Below are 15,267 nucleotides of genomic sequence, written 5' to 3' on the forward strand. Positions count from 1 at the left end.
TTAAATGTATAGCTTGCGGAAAACCATTCTCCCAGACTTTGCTCATTTTAAAGCTGTTTCATAGATGGCAAGAGTAAGACCCGGGATAGAGAAATAGCCACTCTGATTTATTTATGCTTTGTCTCAAGCTTGCACCAAGGAGGTATAGCATCCACTATCGGTACTACAGAGCTGATTCATATTGCATTAGAGACAAGGTGTTGGCATGTAAGCAAACAAAGCTGTTTACACTGAATTACAGACACTGTTCAAATTGCCATGATCTGCAGCTAGGAGAGTGGGGTGGAGGGATTGGTGCTTGTAGCTTCTGAACAGTGAACTATTAAGTTAGCCTATTGTTTTGAAAGGACAATACTACAGCTTGTTAGCAAGTGAAAAGAAGTGTTCTTCACAGAATACATTAGCTTATCGTGATATATTACATCTACTGGGTTAAACTGATTATGTTACAGTAAATATAGCATGTAATAGCCACAGTGCTTAGGAGGAAAAAAGTCTCTTGTGGCGGATGCGAGAGAGCAATTTCTGTATTAAGGAGCTTTCTTGTGCTTATTGATTTGTGAATCACATTTCCTCCCCCACAAGATGACAGATGTTCCTGATTAGTCATTTACGCTTTTATAGAACAATAGTAGAAGTAACTATCCACTTCACCGGGCAGAAGACCAATGAACTACGATTAGCAGCGTTAGGTAGGTGAGTGGTTATTTTTGGGAGTAGTGGAATTGTTCCCCTTCAGGAAAAGTTAGTTAGAAGAAAGTTACTGTTCCAGTCCTCACAAGTATGAAGTTCCATAGCACAGTGTGGTTCTGGGAGGTAAAAGAACAAAGACTGCTTGAAGGAAGAGAACTTTCTTTAAACCTTGGAAGATGTCTGATTGATTTCTGTTGTGGTCTATCTCATCATAACTGTGTGTCATCCTCCTCTTCTGCTGAGGCGATTGAGAGTGAAGAGGAGGAGGAGGAGCTGGCCTGTGGAAAAGCAATAAGTTGAAATTTCTGATTATTTTATGGTTTGTAGATAATGTGATAGCGATTCCTCATGCCACTGTGAACTAACAGTCTGTTCTGTACCTATGCCCAGGAGGAATTTACCTTTGCGTGAGGAGCTAGTGGATTACTCTTTTAAATGCACTTTACAAAGCAACTCAGTTGTCTAGTGGGAATTCCATGTTCTTGCTCAACGTCCATATCAAACCCACCAAGGTCACAGATAAAAAGAAGGGTTTAACTATAGCTCTGCAAATCCAGCCAGGGACAAAAGATATCACTGAAAAAATCTGTAGTTGGAACTTAGTTAACAATTCTGGTGATAATACATGTGGAGGAATAGAATCCAGTTCGTTCCTTCCTAGCTTTATTGTGTCTCCTGCATGAACAGGAGTAAAAACTTGTTTATTTTTCACAGCAAAGACCCTGAATCCACACAGGGATCAGAGCAGTTGAGTATAGGTGTCATTTTTCTGACAATAGCAAATTTCAAACTCTTGTTGATGGCACAGTTTCCCTGAATCAGTGTGGTCAGAATATTTATTTTTTCTCAGGACCTTTGTTGGTCTCACTTTGTCACAGTCTACCCGTCCCATCCCCACCAAAGAATCTGCACTGGTTTAGAGTGCTTCACATGGTTTTCCCATGTTCACAGTTACTTAGCTCCTGTGCTCCCTGTGGCTGAACAAAGAATTCCTGAGGATAAGTTTCTCGTCTACGTTAATGAATGCTGTCTCTCAACACTCTCTCTCACATACGCACGCACATACACACACACTTTCTCCTCTCTCCTGTCCTCCCTTCCTAGGCTCCAGTAGATACTGTGTGTATGGAGTAGGGAGAAGAGGCAGTTCTAACCTGCTGTAACCAGGTCTGCCATTCCATACTAATTAATGTAGATCAGATCTGGTAAATCCAGAATACAACTAGAATTCATAGACCCCACCTCAAGTGAATTTAGTGACTGATTCAGGTTCCTTTCCCCACCATCTGGTCCGCAAGATTTGGTTAACTTAAGATTACCCACCCTTTCTCTTGGTTCTGGCGAGGTCCTCTCTGGCTCTGCTGGTGGGTTCTCTGTATAAGCAGGAGGATCATTAGTGTCATATAGCTGATCTGCCAGAGAGGCAGTAATAGGAATATTCTGAGACGTAAAGTATTCATAGGTTGCTTTTTTACACACCAGTAGTGTCAATCTGTCACCACTGTCACTGATTTTTGCTACAACCTTATCATAGGTTTCGTTCAGTACGTTCACGCCATTCACTTCCACCAAAATGTCGTCCTCTTCCAGTCCTGCTGCATCAGCTGGCCCACCTTTCAGTATCTGCAAGCACAGGCTCTGAAGCTGTGATACCAGCACAGTACCATTAAAGTTGCATTAACACTGAAGTATTATAAATAGAGAATGGATGTTCTGTGATTTTTTCCCCCAATACAGGAGAAAGAGTAAGGACTGGAAAAAATTATTCTGGAGCAGAACTTAATTGGAGAAGGAGAAAGGATGAGACTTTAACATAGTATTCCAATATATTCCACTTTTATTACAAGTCCTGTAATGAGTTTTGACTTGGACAGGACTTCTGTTGTGGGGGAGAGGCCATGGTAGTGGTATGTAGATTTCACTGTGGTGCTTAAGGGAGCAGAGAATGGTTTGTCGTATTTTACATTTGTATAGTGTCTTGTGGATCTCTGATCCCTTACATATATTATTATATTCAATACAACACCCCTGTGGATTAGATAAGTATTAAAGAAGAAGAGAAAATAGAGACAAAAGTTTTGCAATTTACCCCAAAAGTTTTGCAGAGTTAGGAATATATCCGAGGTCTCCTCAGTCCCACTCCTGTACCTTAATCACAAGACCATCCTTTCTCCTCTAGGGGTATGAATTCATGCTGAGTTCAAGGACTAAAACTCCATCAGTCAAGAGCACATAGGACAGACCTTGCCTTTTTGTTACATATGGCTTAGAGTGACTTGCTCTGAGTGCAGTCACAGCACAGAAGGAAGGGAATGGATGTCTAACTGTAGCCCAGACTCTCCCTTCTGGTGTCTCATGCTTCTCTCAGGCTAAAAGCCCTAGGTTAGTACCTCTTTGATGAACTGCATGGGCATATTCTTGGTTGCATTCAAACGGAAGCCGAATCCATTAGGACCCTTCACCAGCCTGCAAATTTTGGGCTTGTGATTCACCTGCTCAGCATGTGAGGTCGGCTCTTCCTCTGCTTCAGCTGGAAAAGAAACTTGTCTTTCCTGGTAGTACAAACATGGGGAAACTTGAGCCTGAAAGACCAAAAGCAAAGGAAAGAGTTTATATGAATGTAAAAACTCCTACAGAAAAATCTGTCTAAACTAAGGCTGTCAGTTAATGGTAGATAACTCACACGATTAATCTGTTTTAATCGCATTGTTAAACAACAGAATACCAATTGAAATGTATTAAATATTTTTGGATGTTTTTCTACATTTTCAAATATATTAATTTCAGTTACAATACAGAATACAAAGTGTACACTGCTCACATTTTTTATTACAAATAATTTATTAATAAATTAAATAAAATAATTTATTACAATAAAATGATAAAAAGTTGTATTTTTAGATTCACCTCATGCAAGTATTGTAGTGCAATCTCTTTATCGTGAAAGTGTAATTTACAAATGTAGATTTTTTGTTACATAACCGCACTCAAAAACAAAAGAATGTAAAACTTTAGAGCCTACAAGTCCACTCTGTCCTACTTCTCATTCACCAATTGCTAAGACAAACAAGTTTGTTTACATTTACGGGAGATAATGCTGCCCACTTCTTATTTACAATGTCACGTGAAAGTGAGAACAGATGTTCACATGGCAATTTTGTAGCCAGCATTGCAAGGTATTTACATGCCAGATATGCTAAACACTTGTATGCCCCTTCATTCTTCAGCCATCATTCCAGAGGACATGCAAGTGTTAATTAAATTTGTGACTGAACTCCTTGGGGGAGAATTGTAGGTCTCCAGCTCTATTTTACCTGCATTCTGCCATATGTTTCATGTTATAGTAGTCTCGGATGATGACTCAGCACATGTTCATTTTAAGAACACTTTCACTGCAGATTTCACAAAACGCAAAGAAGGTACTAATGTGAGATTTATAAAGAGAGCACAGCACTTGACCCAAAGTTTAAGAATCTGAACTGCCGTCCAAAATCTGAGAGGGACGAGGTGTGGAGCATGCTTTCAGAAGTCTTAAAAGAGCAACACTGATGCAGAAACTACAGAACCCAAACCACCAAAAAAAAAAAATCAACCTTCTGCTGGTGGCATCTGACTCAGATGATGAAAATGAACATGTGTCAATCTGCACTGCTTTGGATTGTTATTGAGCAGAACCTGTCATCAGGATGGACGCATGTCCTCTGGAATGATGGTTGAAGCCTGAAGGGACATACAACTCTAGTGCATCTGGCATGTAAATATCATGCAGTGCTGGCTACAGAAGTGCCACAAGAACACCTGTCCTCTCTTTCAGGTGACATTGTGAACAAGAAGCGGGCAGCATTATCTCCTGCAAATGTAAATCAACTTGTTTGTCTGAGCAATTGGCTGAACAGGGAATAGGACTGAGTGGACTTGTAGGCTCTAAAGTTTGACATTGTTTAGTTTTTGAATTCAGTTATTTTTTGTGCATAATTCTATATTTGTAAGCTCATCTTTCATGATAGAGATTGCACTACAGTACTTGTATTAAGTGAATTGAAAAATACTATATCTTTTGTTTTTTACAGTGCAAATATTTGTAATAAAAACAAATATAACGTGAGCACCGTATACTTTGTATTGTGTGTTATAATTGAAATCAGTGTGTTTGAAAATGTAGAAAACATCCAAAAATATTTAAATGTATTCTGTTATTGTTCAACAGTGCTATTAATCACGTGGTTAATCTTTTTAAGTGCTTGACAGCCATAGTCTAACATCTTGTTGCGTTTGAAATCTTTACAACAGTCAGGATAGGTCCCACCTGTGAATTCTACGTGCCTATTAAAACCTCTTCAGTGATGGAGGTAGAAAGTTGCAACATGGGCACAAATGTGAGCAGGGATTTCTCCTCTAATTCATATAGGAAACTGCTTGGTAGTTGCAATTGGTTAACTTGTTGGTCTGTGCATTGGCCTGCTCAAATCTGGTATTGTTTCAGTAGTATATAGGAAGGTCTAGGGCAAGAGTAAATTGGAAAGTTTAGTGACATACTGCAGAAGTCTCTGCTGAGGGAGACAGACATGAGCCCATCTCAGACATTTGCTATAGCAAGTACTTGAATAAGGGCTATTAAAAAGCCTTTGAAATGGTGCTTTTTTCAGAATGGACCCACTATTTCATTGCTGCCTATTTCTTATCTAGTGAGGAGCTATACAAGCCCAACCCCAGCATGCATTGCCTTACCAGTTTATACATGGTGTCTGTCTGCTTATCCACCACCAGCAACGTGGTCTTTTCCCCACACCTCTTAATCTTCTCCACCACGGTGTCATGATCCAGTGCCTCCACTGACTCCCCATTTACAGCCACCAGGATATCATTGTCCTTTAGACCCGCCTTCGCTGCTGGGCTACCAGAATCAATGTCCTTAATTAAATGACCTGATCTCAAAAAAAATAAAATAAAATAAAATAAAAAATACAGGCCTAGTTCAAACAGAGAAAAGCAGTTGTTCATGGGATGTGTTTGATTTGGATGATAAAATATATTTAAGATGTAGAAACTCATTCTCTGATTTCAGGTTGAAATAAGCTTCCTGATTCAGCTAATTCTGGAGTAACCCTAGCGCAGATCTAGATCTCCTTCCAAGTGACTTGAATACAGGTTCCCTTTCCCCTGAACAAGACACATGGAAGTTGTGGTTTACTCTGAGGCAAGGGGCGGGGGAGTTTAAGCCTACTTAAAATTGAGCGCTTCATGATTTTGGTGAACCCAGTTGTGAGGGAGCAACCAATGGTCCCTTTGAAGCCATTCAGATAAGCCAGGGTTCTGTTGTGAAAAACCATCAGACATTACCCTGAACACGTTGCTGATCCTCAAAAACGTGGGGTTGGAGGCTGCCACAAATGGAGATTGTGGGAGCTGGACTGTAGTGGGTGAGGAGGGCCACGAGCAGCACAGTGGAATGTTCCACCTCAGATTGGAAGGTTTGAAGGAGATTCATAGATTCCAAGGCCGGGAGGGACCATTTGGGATCATCTAGTCTGGCCGCCTGTATTAAACAGGCTATAGATTGGTGAGCTGTGTTTGGGCGGGGACTGGGTTGGCAGCAAGATAGGAAATGATCTTTCCAAGATGAGCAGTAGGCACTGGAGAGTAGGAGTCCTACAGGCCCCATAAAAGCTCTCTACAGAGCACATAGGGGCCTGGCTGATGGCTGGGTTCTCACCGTTACCATTTTGTTCCGCCCTCAGGAAAAACCCATAGCCATTGTCTCCTTTCTCGAGCTCCACAAGTCGGGGTTTGTGGGGAAGCAATTTCAGGCTGGCTGTCTCTCTTTTCAGCATCATCTGGTGGTTGCTGTAATACTGGTCAGTTTCATTATCTGATAGCAGAAACACAACATGGTTCCCAGACTTCTTCACCTGCAAGACACACACAATCTCAAACACAGGCCTTCGAGTGGAGTGTGTGGGCTGTGGAGAGCGTTATGTTGGCAGGTTCTTTGATGTACAACGGTGGGCTGTCAGGGGCGACTCTATGTATTTTGCCACTCTAAGAACGGCAGTCAGGCAGCTTTTGGCGGCATGCCTGCGGGATGTCTGCCAGTCCCGCGCCTTTGGCATAGCCACCGCCGAATTGCTGCCAAAACTGCAGGCATGCCGCCGAAGGTAGCCTGACTGCCACCCTCATGGTGACCCAGGCACACGCTTGGAGTTCTGGTGCCTGGAGCCACCCCTGTGGGCTGTAAGTGAATGGGCTGTAGGGTCTATACAGGCTAGGTTGTTGGATGGTGCTCCAATATGTGCACCCATGTGCTGCCTATATGACTGTAGACAGCTGCACCTACCACAAGTTGCTATAACATTCAGCTGTGACTGCTCTGGAGCTACTTCCAATCCCCCTACGTTCCCATACCCTAACTTTGTGTTTTTTGTCTCCCCTCATACCTCTGTTTCTCTACTCCCATTCTTCTCTCCATCTTCACTCAAAATCTGCATGTTTCTTCTCCTTATAAAAAGTATTGCAACAATAGTACAGAACACAAGTACTGCAGTTTTTCATAGTTAATAGAGTGATGTGGATCATTATAGTGGATTGCTTCGCAAACTTATTTTATCGCCCCCCCCTTCTTTGTGTCTGTAGTAGTTTGTGTCCTCCCCCCATGTACATATACTGCCACTCAGTGGCAGAGCGGAGAGCAGCAACTGCTGTTTGGGTGCTCAGCTCTGAAGGCAGCACTGTGCCAGCAGCACAGAAGTAAGGGTGTCAATGTGAAAAGAGAAATTCAGCAATATCGCTTTTCACAGCAGACTTAGCGCCCAATTGCCACCCTTGTTTCTGCGCTGCCACTCGGGGGTTGACAGCCACCTCCAGGTATGGGATTGGGACGGTGGGGAGGAGAACCTGAACCCATGCTGTCTCCCAGTGAGGGACTGGGGGCAGGGGTGAGGGGAGGGAAGGGAAAGGAGAGGAGAGCCCAAGCCCAGGAGGTGGAGCTCCTGTTGTCCCTGCCTCCCAGGAGTGCATGGCCCTTCTGCATGAGCCCCAGCCACTCTGGACTGGCAGCCAGAATGCTTTAAAAAAATAAATAAACCCAAAACAAAAACACACAGCTCGCTTCTCCCTTGACACATTCTCATGCCTCCCTTGGGAGTTTGAGAACTGCAGTGGAATGCTGTAGGATTTGTAGTTTGGATAGTGATACTCTGAAAGCTTTTCTAGCTCAAGCTGCTTCATAGTCATACTATGTTTGAATGCTTATAGCCTCAGCATGTGTGATTTTAACCAAAGAGACTAATGGAAAAGTCACATGTTCTTTTCTTTCTATCCTTATCTCTGATGCTACCCTCAGTGGATCAGTGTTTGGTTTGATCTCTCAAACTACATTAATTATTTTCCCTAACACCAAGTAGAACTTTAAACTACCATCACCACAAATAGGAATATACCAGTTGTTGAGAGGATGTGGCAGAAGGACATTTCATGATCAGAAATGCAGGCTTTCTTGCACACTTCGTTTGCTCTGGGCCCCTTTTACTGGCAGCTAGGTTGCATTATTTGGCTCTGATCGAGTCTGTAAACTGCACTGTTAAAATTAGTTTTGTGTTTCTTAGCAGGAGGGAATCCCATTTCCTGGAAATCCTCCTTTTTGTAACTATCCAGAGCTTCACATCAAACCCTTCTTCAGCTAAATCACAGAGCACAAACTGCTGTGATTTCCAGTCTTACCATCCTATACCAGAAAGATTTCCCATTGTACTGGACTCCATCCCAGACGTGCTGATTTCATCCCCCTGGGCCCCAGAAAGATTTTCAGAATTCCTAGTACTGTGCCACCATTTATTTAATCAGGCTTATGGCAACAGTACAGTTGTGGTGCTTACACCATTCGGGCCTGACTTGAGGGCAGTATTCTTCCAAAGCAAGCTTATGGTGTCTGGTGGAAGTCTGTCCCTGACTTTCAAGATCAGCCAATCTTTTCAGCAGCCTTGCACTCCAGCTACCCTGACCCATCCAAGAAACAAAGCCAAAGTAGCAGCATATTTTGTGACTGAAATGTTGCTGATAATGTACGGTATTGACCTCAGCCTCTTCACCTGCTCTGTGAATGCATTCAAACAGTGTTGACATTGCTGCCCAGTAGCCTCAGGCGGAGGAACTGGCCTTAAATGAAGGAAGAAGAGGAGTCATGCTAGTAGATACCTTTTCAACGACTTCCTCATGTTTGTCGTTTTCCACATTCTTCCCATTCACTTCGATCAGGCGGTCATTATGTTGGACTCCTGCTTTTGCAGCCACTCCTTGTGGGGACAAGCCTACGATGAAGACACCCTTCTGACCTAGAACAGGTGAGAGAACTTACTACACAGAGCAGGCCACTGGCACATGCCTTCACCGGTTGCCAAGCAAATTCCATGCTGATGTAAGGTGCTGTAGTGACAGCCCTGAAGACCAATGGGCTCTGTTTATCGATAGAAAAGATACAGTGACAGCACAAGTTTTTTCTTCCCAGCCACACCTGTGTGCCTCATCCTGGCCCTGGAGGGATAACCTCTAGAGAGGGGAGGGAACTTCATCATCTGTGGCCTAAACAGCCTCTCTGCTGAGACTGCCCAAGGCACCAATTATGGTGGCTTGGTTGACTGGTACTACTAATGAAAATGGAGTGACTTTCTAAAGTTTGAATTGGTTAGGACCCACTTTTATTGTTTGTTGTGGCTTATCCACATGTCAGAGTTTCTTGTGTTTGAAAGACTTCCAAATTTCATCCCTGGGTTAGTCTAGAGCACAATGTTGTTTATATTGTGCTAGCACCCTCCATGAGCTAGGCACTTTCCAAACAGAGAGAGACAGTACGGGTCTACAGAAGCCTACCCATTCTTTTGCCTAGCATTTTGGAAAGGGCAAGTATGGAGAGGGTTCAAAAGAAAAATTTTCTTAGTTCAGTTTTTTACTTTCCATGTGAACACATCTCGATCAGAAGAGGCTCTTTGCCTTTTGCACACTGTGTCATCCTTTGCTTCAGCCCCTTTCACATGGTTGTCTTCAGATAAGCTCCAGAACCCCGAGGGCTGGTTCCCATGGTAATTCAAAGGAGGTGTCTGGGACTTTGAGCAATCATTTGTAGGGCGCTTCTGGCATCTGAGGAGGGCTTGGTGCAAATGGTTTTAGCAAGTCTGCTTCAACAGCTGACAGAAAATAGAACAGGCTGGGTGAAGAACCAACTCCCATCCCCACTCCTAACCAGAAGAAATGTGCCCTTGGGAAATTGCCTACTACCTACACCCATTGTTCTCACCAACTGTGGTTTTCAAGGAGAAGTCATAACTCTTTCTCTCCTTCACAAGGTAGCAGAGCCGAGGCTGTGGAACTGGAGTTGTCACTCCATTTGTCACTGGCGGCTGCTCCTTTTGCTGCTGGGTTGTCTGCTTCTGACCCAACTCTTCAAAGTTCACCCCTTCTTTCTCTGCCTTTTCATAGGATGCCTCATCCAGAATGAGGACAGTTACAGAATTCCCACTCCTTTTGACCAGCTCCACTACCTGCAATAGATAGAATGAGCTTGGAGGTAGTAATGTCAGAAGAGCATCCAGATGGCTGATACAAATTCCCCCCTCTGGAGCACAGCACATGCGAGCTCTGCAGCTTCCACTGCCCTTAGTATTTCATCAAGGATCTTTTCCCCTTTGCTCAAGCTCCAGTGAAGCCAATATGTGAGGTACAAATGATCCTGTGAGCTCAGTTATTCAGCTCTCAGATTTTCCAGCAGAAGTTACTGTGAGGAGTGGCAGGTGAAGGTTTGCTGAACTGAATACTGAAAATGGGGCTGAGGTTTTGAGAAATGTCTGGGACCACAAAATATAGTTAGACTTACCTGTGCATGCTCTTCCTTATCCACAAATAACCCATTGACCCTCAGGATTCTGTCTCCATCATTCAGGCCGGCCCTATCAGCTGGACTGCCCTCCTCCACATTCCGGATGAGGTGACCCAATTTGTTTTTCTCAATGCGCAGGTAGAATCCATAACTCTCCCCCTCTTGTTTGGTCACTATGCATTCTCGAGGATGGAGAGCAGAGGTCATTTCTGCCAAGCAGAATGGAAAAGGGGTATGTGTAAAAACAGGACCAGGAAAAGGAAGTATGTCCTCTTTAAATATTGTGATAGACCGAGGCCAGCTGGGAACAGCAGAGTAGTAGAAGGGAGATATACTGGCCACTGGATAAGCAGTTTTCTGTTCCCCTGAGTGACCAGAGCAGGGGCTGCTCCAGGCTAATGAGAACACCTGACTTCAATTAACCTGCTAAGAGTCAGGTGAGGCCAGAGAGTCGCTCTCGTAGGTAGGCAGACCTGAGCAGCTGAAAAGAAGGCCACCCAGGAGGGAGAAGCACCCGAGTCTGACCCCCACCCTAACGCCTCTGAATCAGTAGAGGCAACAGAGACTGGGCCCCTAGATCTTGGACAGATTAGCCCTGGGAGAGGAAATTTTGGACGGGACCAGCCACATGATAACAAGGAGGTGACCAAAATAGATGGGGTCCCTGTGGAAGGGAAGACCCAGGGGCCAGGACCCTACTTCATAATGAAGAAGGATCGCTTATACCGGGTTGCACCAGTACAGGGACAGAAGGTACAGCAGAGCCTAGTACCTCAAAAACACCAGAACGCTGTATTAAGTCTTGCCCATAGTCATCTGTTTGGGGGGCACTTGGGGGTAGAGAAGACCCTGGCACGAGTCCTACGACGGCTCTTCTGGCTTGGAGTACATGAAGAAGTGCGGAGGTACTGTGCGTCCTGCCCAGAGTGTCAGCTGCAGAGTCCCCGTCCCCACTTGAGTGCACCTTTAGTACCCCTTCCCATCATAGAGGTCCCCTTCAAGCAAATAGCCATGGACCTAGTGGGACCATGGAGAAAACAGTTCGGGGCCACCAATTTATACTTCTTGTTTTGGACTATGCTACTCGCTACCCAGAAGCTGCCCCCCTGCAGAACACAGCCTTTAAAACAATAGCAAAAGAGCTGGTGGGGATCTGTGCCTGAATGTAGCTACCAAAGGAAATATTAACAGACCAAGGAACCCCATTTATGTCGAAGCTAAGGAAGAACCTCTGTACGCTGCTCCATATACATATCTTGAGAACTTCAGTCTATCATCGGCAGACTGATGGATTGGTAGACAGGTTTAACTGAACCCTCAAGGCTATGATACGGAAGGTGGTAAGTTGGGACGGGAAGGACTGGGACACCCTACTACCTTACCTTATGTTCGCTATCCGGGAGGTACCTCAGGCTTCAACTGGACTTTCCCCCGTTTGAGCTGTTTTATGGGCGCAGCCTCCGAGGCATCCTGGACATAGCCAAGGAAATTTGGGAGGAGGAACCCAATGAGGGGAAGAACATAATAGAGCATGTGCTACAGATGAGGGACCAGATAGCCTGGATCACTCCCATAGTGAGGGAGCACCTAGAGAAGGCCCAAGAGGCCCAGCAAACCTACTACAACCATCAAGCCAAGGTTCGTTAGTTTCAGCCTGGTGACTGAGTAATGGTACTGGTACCCACAGCCAAAAGTAAGCTGTTGGCCCAGTGGCAAGGGCCCTATAAAATAGTTGAACCAGTAGGGGAAGTAAATTACAAGATGCGACAACTGGGACATCAAAAACTAGAGCAGATATATCATGTCAACCTTCTGAACCCCTGGCAACCCGAGAGGCATGCACAGTGTTTCGGGAAGACCTGCACCCAGGGAACAAAAACCCTGAACAGGTGAGGGTGTCTCCTGATCTAACGACAGCCCAGAAGAAAGAGGTAACTGAGATGATCGCCCAATATCAAGATGTATTCTGAACAAAGCCAGGTCGCAGAACTGGGACATATCGCCACATCGTCATGAACCCTGGGGCCAGAGTAACAATGAGGCCCTACTGGGTGCCAGCAGCCAAAAGCAAGGAAATAAAAGCGGAAGTCAGGAAAATGCTGGAGATGGGGATCATTGAAGAATCTCAGTCAGTTGTCCAGCCCAATAGTGTTGGTGCCCAAACCTGATGGCATCATGAGGTTCTGCAATGACTTCCGTCAACTAAATGAGATATCCCAGTTTGATGCCTACCCTATACCCCGCATAGACTAATTAGTGGACCGTCTGGGGAATGCCCGGTACTTAATGACCCTAGACTTGACAAAGGGGTACTGGCAGATTCCCCTAGCCGAAGATGCAAAGGAGAAGACGGCGTTCTCTACACCAGAGGGTCTTTTCTAGTATATGGGCCTTCCTTTTGGAGTACATGGGGCCCCAGCTGCCTTTCAGCGCCTCATGGACAAATTACTACTCCCCCATGCCAGCTATGCTGCGGCCTACTTGGATGAAGTACCCAGACTGGGAAACTCACTTGAAGAAGGTGGAGGTGGTCCTTGATAACTTCAGGCGAGCTGGCCTGATGGCAAACCCTATTAAGCATGCTATGGGGTTCACAGAGGCCAAATATCTTGGCTACGTGATAGGAAAAGATCTGGTAAAACCTCAAATGAACAAGTTAGAGGCCATCCAAAATTGGCTACTACCAAGTAGTAAGAAGCAAGTCTGAGCATTCCTAGGGGTGGTGGGAGTATTACCGGCATTTCCTCCCCCATTTTGCCACAAGGGCAAGACCTCTAACAGACTCTAGTGAAGGCCCATGGTCCAAATCCAGTCAGATGGTCCGACGGGGGAAGTAGCCCAGGGAGTTGTAGCTGTTGCGCAGCTGTACCAGGAGGCACTCTAGACAGCTGCAGTCCACAGGGCCCTGGGCTGGAACCCGGAGTAGAGGGCGGGCCCGGGTTCCCCCTAAACCTCCCAACTTTTGATCAAACACAGGAGGAATTGACCTGGACTGTGGCTTCTACCAGAGGGGAAGGTCTCTGGGCTGTTTCCCGACCCACAGGGTGAATCTGTGAGGCGAGCAAATCCACCAATAAGTGGAGGAACTTTGTCACAATATGCACTGGGTAGGTCATTTGAGCCAAAGTGTTTTTAACAAGGATAACAAAAGAAGAAAATGCTTTTGTCTTTCATCTCAGATGAAGGTGGTGTCTGCCTCTTGCTAAGGAGGAGACTGACTCAAGGCAGAATGCCAGAGAGAGAACTTGTCTGCTGTGGAAAATAAGATGAGAAAGCTACTCAGGGTCTATTCCAGAACTGAGCCTCATGGGAGAGAAACCATAATGCAGATTAAGCTGACAGGTGTTGCCAGTGGTAAAGAAAATTGAGGTGTGGCTAAAATGGAATTCCTAGAAGAGGGCAAGATTAAGAAAGAAACAGGTAGCTTTGAGCAAAGTGACCCTTCTTAGTATTTTTGGCTAAATAGAATTAAGTTGGAACAAAAGAGGTTTTTATTTGAGTCATTAATTGGTCAAAGAGACTGTTGGGGGAAATATTACTCCTGTGGGAATTGTGCGCCATTACGTAATACAGAGTTTTGCAGAAATTAATATCATGTGTGCACAATGTCCTTCCTCCACAGAAATGGACTGTAGTGCTGCTAGCTGCCACTATGGGCCACTGGACTCAGCAGAGCACAGCTTGCACATAGAAGACACTGCTGGGGGAGAGAGAGGGAGCTAAGGGTTCATGGAAGCTGCAGTTCCCAGCATGGCCTGAGGGAAGGAGAGAGTGGCGCGCAGGAAACTCCGTGCAAGCCTGGGACCAAGGATCAAGTTGTTTCTCCCTCTGAATCTCTGCAGGGAAGGGAGTCGGGTGTCAAGGATGGGGGGGGTTGCAACTGGCCTCTGGGGGGAAGAGAGGGTGCGGGTATCTGGGCTGGGTGGGGACCATGGTTGGACTCTGCAGAGGAGACAGGTTGTATTGGCTGGGGGACCCCCGCAGGTGGGCTCTGTGTGGGAGGGGTTGTGAGTGTCTGGACTCTGGGAAGGGTTGGGAAACAGGAACTGGGTTGTCATAGGGGTTTCTTCAACTCTCTACTCTTGGGGGAATTTTTGTATGTGTCTGTATTGTTACAGGCATACTTGTTGACAGGTATTTTAAAATAAATTACCAAAATTAATGAAAATGGAGTGATTATGTAGTGCTATTTTGGCAAATAAAACTTGCAGAATTTTAAAATATTGTATGCAGATTTTTTTTTGGTGCAGAATCGCCCCCAGGAGTAAAAATATTAAAGAAATTAAGGGAGCCTAGCTTGCCATATCAGCCTGTAGCTACTGATCTGTTCTAATTACTGTACAAGCACTTTTTTCTGGCTAAGTTCAGTGTCTGTCTCTATATCCCCAACCCCTTCCACACAGAATGAAATGTGTACTTCCCTCCTTTTGCATAAGCGGTTAAATTCTCTCTTGTCTCATTTGTGCTGAGTCTGGAGTGTAGGGTGACCAGATGAGAGGAAGAAAATATCAGGACACATGGGGGGAGGGGAGGGAGAGGTCTGCCGGCAGAGGAAAAAAAAATCGGGACAAACACTTCTATATCGGGACGGTCCCGATTTTATCGGGACATCTAGTCTCCCTTCTGGAGTGAGACCAAGGGAGTTATTGGTTGGTCCCTTTGAAAATGAAGCCAGTCCCACCTATTGAATAAAAATATTTGAGATCGGA

General features: G+C 45.0%; 1 protein-coding gene across 1 annotated transcript; it reads right to left on the reverse strand.

The window, feature by feature from the left end:
* Nucleotides 1-103: 103 nt before the first annotated feature.
* On the reverse strand, nt 104-14,250 carry PDZK1 (PDZ domain containing 1). The gene is made up of 8 exons (XM_050962876.1): nt 10,556-14,250; nt 9,980-10,223; nt 8,884-9,020; nt 6,407-6,602; nt 5,422-5,618; nt 3,084-3,275; nt 2,017-2,316; nt 104-971 (listed from the first exon to the last, which is right to left on the reverse strand). The coding sequence occupies exons 1-8, from the start codon at nt 10,763-10,765 to the stop codon at nt 903-905; spliced, it is 1,545 nt and encodes a 514-aa protein (XP_050818833.1). The 5' UTR covers nt 10,766-14,250; the 3' UTR covers nt 104-902.
* Between the last annotated feature and the right edge of the window lie 1,017 nt (nt 14,251-15,267).

The sequence above is a fragment of the Gopherus flavomarginatus genome, chromosome 1 (assembly GCF_025201925.1).
Source record: "Gopherus flavomarginatus isolate rGopFla2 chromosome 1, rGopFla2.mat.asm, whole genome shotgun sequence".
NCBI lineage: Eukaryota > Metazoa > Chordata > Testudines > Testudinidae > Gopherus > Gopherus flavomarginatus.